The sequence below is a fragment of the Penaeus chinensis genome, chromosome 27, assembly GCF_019202785.1.
Source record: "Penaeus chinensis breed Huanghai No. 1 chromosome 27, ASM1920278v2, whole genome shotgun sequence".
Classification (NCBI taxonomy): Eukaryota; Metazoa; Arthropoda; class Malacostraca; order Decapoda; family Penaeidae; genus Penaeus; species Penaeus chinensis.
In genome coordinates this window covers 17,780,707-17,783,206 of record NC_061845.1, presented here as the reverse complement: position 1 = coordinate 17,783,206, position 2,500 = coordinate 17,780,707, and the positions used below count along the sequence as shown (strand labels likewise).

The 2,500-nt window shown below is 35.2% G+C and overlaps 1 protein-coding gene across 5 annotated transcripts in view; it reads left to right on the top strand.

Annotated features, from left to right (window-relative positions):
* LOC125039584 (ubiquitin carboxyl-terminal hydrolase 47-like) overlaps nucleotides 1–2,500 on the top strand; it is a 60,036-nt gene that overhangs the window by 48,911 nt on the left and 8,625 nt on the right. For all 5 annotated transcript variants that reach the window (XM_047633708.1, XM_047633705.1, XM_047633706.1 and 2 more), the window contains one exon: nucleotides 220–331. In XM_047633708.1, coding sequence (XP_047489664.1) covers nucleotides 220–331 — 112 coding nt within the window. The remainder of the gene's footprint in view (nucleotides 1–219; nucleotides 332–2,500) is intronic.

Sequence of the window (2,500 nt, the reverse complement as noted above, 5' to 3'; positions counted from 1 at the left end):
GGTTAGGTAGACTAAGCACTTGTGGAACTATGTTTATTTAAAGAGAAATGATGTATTCAAATAAAAGTAGACAGGGGATGTCTGAAGATCCTCCAGGAATGAACCGGTTAAATTTTATTTATCAGGGTTTGGACCAGTTCTCACAATCTTCAGATTAGATTTGGATTATGTACTTTTATTCTTAATACTTTGAGATTTTAAATAACATAATCCTTTCAGAACTTTGGTAGGAGACCCACCAGAAGACAAATTGTCAGACACAAGTAATTCACCAGACTACAGGAATGTTTCATCGCCATCATCGCCTGAAGACAATGGCAGAGAAACAAAGGTAAGTCTCTCTTGCTCTTTCTTTCTCTCACTCTTTCTTTCTTTCTCTCTTTCTTTTTCTCTTTCTTTCTTTCTCTCTTTCTTTCTTTCTCTCTTTCTTTCTTTCTTTCTTTCTCTCTCTCTTTCTTTCTTTCTTTCTTTCTTTCTCTCTTTCTTTCTTTCTTTCTCTCTTTCTTTCTTTCTTCCTTTTTTTCTTTCTTTCTTTCTTTCTCTCTTTCTTTCTTTCTTTCTCCCTCTCTTTCCTTCTTTCTCCCACTCTTTCTTTCTTTCTCCCTCTCTTTCTTTCTCTCTCTCTTTCTTTCTTTCTCTCTTTCTTTCTTTCTTTCTTTCTTTCTTTCTTTCTTTCTTTCTTTCTTTCTCTCTCTCATTCTTTCTTTCTCTCTCTCTTTCTTTCTCTCTTTCTCTCTTTCTTTCTCTCTTTCTCTCTTTCTTTCTTTCTCTCTCTCTTTCTTTCTATCTCTCTCTCTTTCTTTCTATCTCTCTCTCTTTCTTTCTTTCTCTCTCTTTCTTTCTATCTCTCTTTCTTTCTCTCTCTCTTTCTTTCTCTCTCTCTTTCTTTCTCTCTCTCTTTCTTTCTCTCTCTCTCTTTCTTTCTCTCTCTCTCTTTCTTTCTCTCTCTCTTTCTTTCTTTCTTTCTTCTTTCTTTCTTTCTTTCTTTCTTTCTTTCTTTCTTTCTTTCTTTCTTTCTCTCTCTCTCTCTCTCTCTCTCTCTCTCTCTCTCTCTCTCTCTCTCTCTCTCTCTCTCTCTCTCTCTCTCTCTCTCTCTCTCTCTCTCTCTCTCTCTCTCTCTCTCTCTCTTTCTCTCTCTTTCTCTCTCTTTCTCTCTCTTTCTCTCTCTTTCTCTCTCTTTCTTTCTCTCTCTCTCTCTCTCTCTCTCTCTCTCTCTCTCTCTCTCTCTCTCTCTCTCTCTCTCTCTCTCTCTCTCTCTCTCTCTCTCTCTCTCTCTCTCGCTCACTCTATCGCTCACTCTCTCACTCACTCTCTCTCTCACTCTCTCTCTCACTCTCTCTCTCACTCTCTCTCTCTCTCTCTCTCTCTCTCTCTCTCTCTCTCTCTCTCTCTCTCTCTCTCTCTCTCTCTCTCTCTCTCTCTCTCTCTCTCTCTCTCTTGCTCCAGTTTTATAGGTTATGAAACATAGGTTTCAGTCCTTGTTAGATGCAATTGATATTGTTCTACAGAAATTCATTAATTGCAAGAAATCATAGTGAAGGTTTGCTCTGCAAGTCCATTCTTATCTCATATTGTAAATCAATTGGAGTTTTTTTTCTTTCTCTTCTTTCTTTCTTATCTTAGAATGATATTTAATGTTCTTCTAACGTTTAACTTTGGTTATTTCTCTTTCTTAGCATTTCATTAAGATTTATATCCTTGTATGAATATTAGGTAGGAGAAAAACACTTGAAGAGGTAGACTAAACTTTTATTTCCCTGTGAGGGTTACTGATAAGATATTTCATATATTTATTAATTTGAAAAATTAGAAATAGTTCCTATTCATCTAATCTTTGAAGTTCTTATTCGTCTGTTCTTTGAGGTTCATATTCATCTGATTTGTGAAGTCATTGATTCACTGTTCAATTCTACCACAATGCTATTATAATTCTCATTGTCTTTTCTTCAAAACTGGATACTATTATTGTCACTCTTGATTGGAGTTGATCATAGGCATGGTAGACAAAGCACAAATAATCAAGGGGAAGAATGATCATGGATATCATCCTCACTTTACATGTTTGTGTAAAATTATAGAGCTTATGTTCTGCTGTTGTATAGGGTATGTATAGGAAGCTAGTACGGTTATGGAAGGCATGTAGTTTGACTCCCATCAAATCCCTTACAAGCCCAGACAAAAGCTAGTTATTAATTGATATTAAGAAAAAACTAAGTATATAAATATATGTATCTGTATTGATATATTTATATAATAGTGAATACCAGCCCCTATAATATGCTTTTATCCTGGAAAAGGTAGCTCCCAGGATTTCAGATATTTTTTTTAATACATATATAGATAGATAGATTAGTATTTGCAGGACATTTGCTGTCCTTCTTGTCCATCCTCTTGGTTATTATACTTTTTTTCTGACTGTAATAGTTATTTTTCTTCTTCATATATATTATAGGGATTGCAGAAGCATGCATGTAGATCTCCTCTAGTCCCTCTCCCCAAA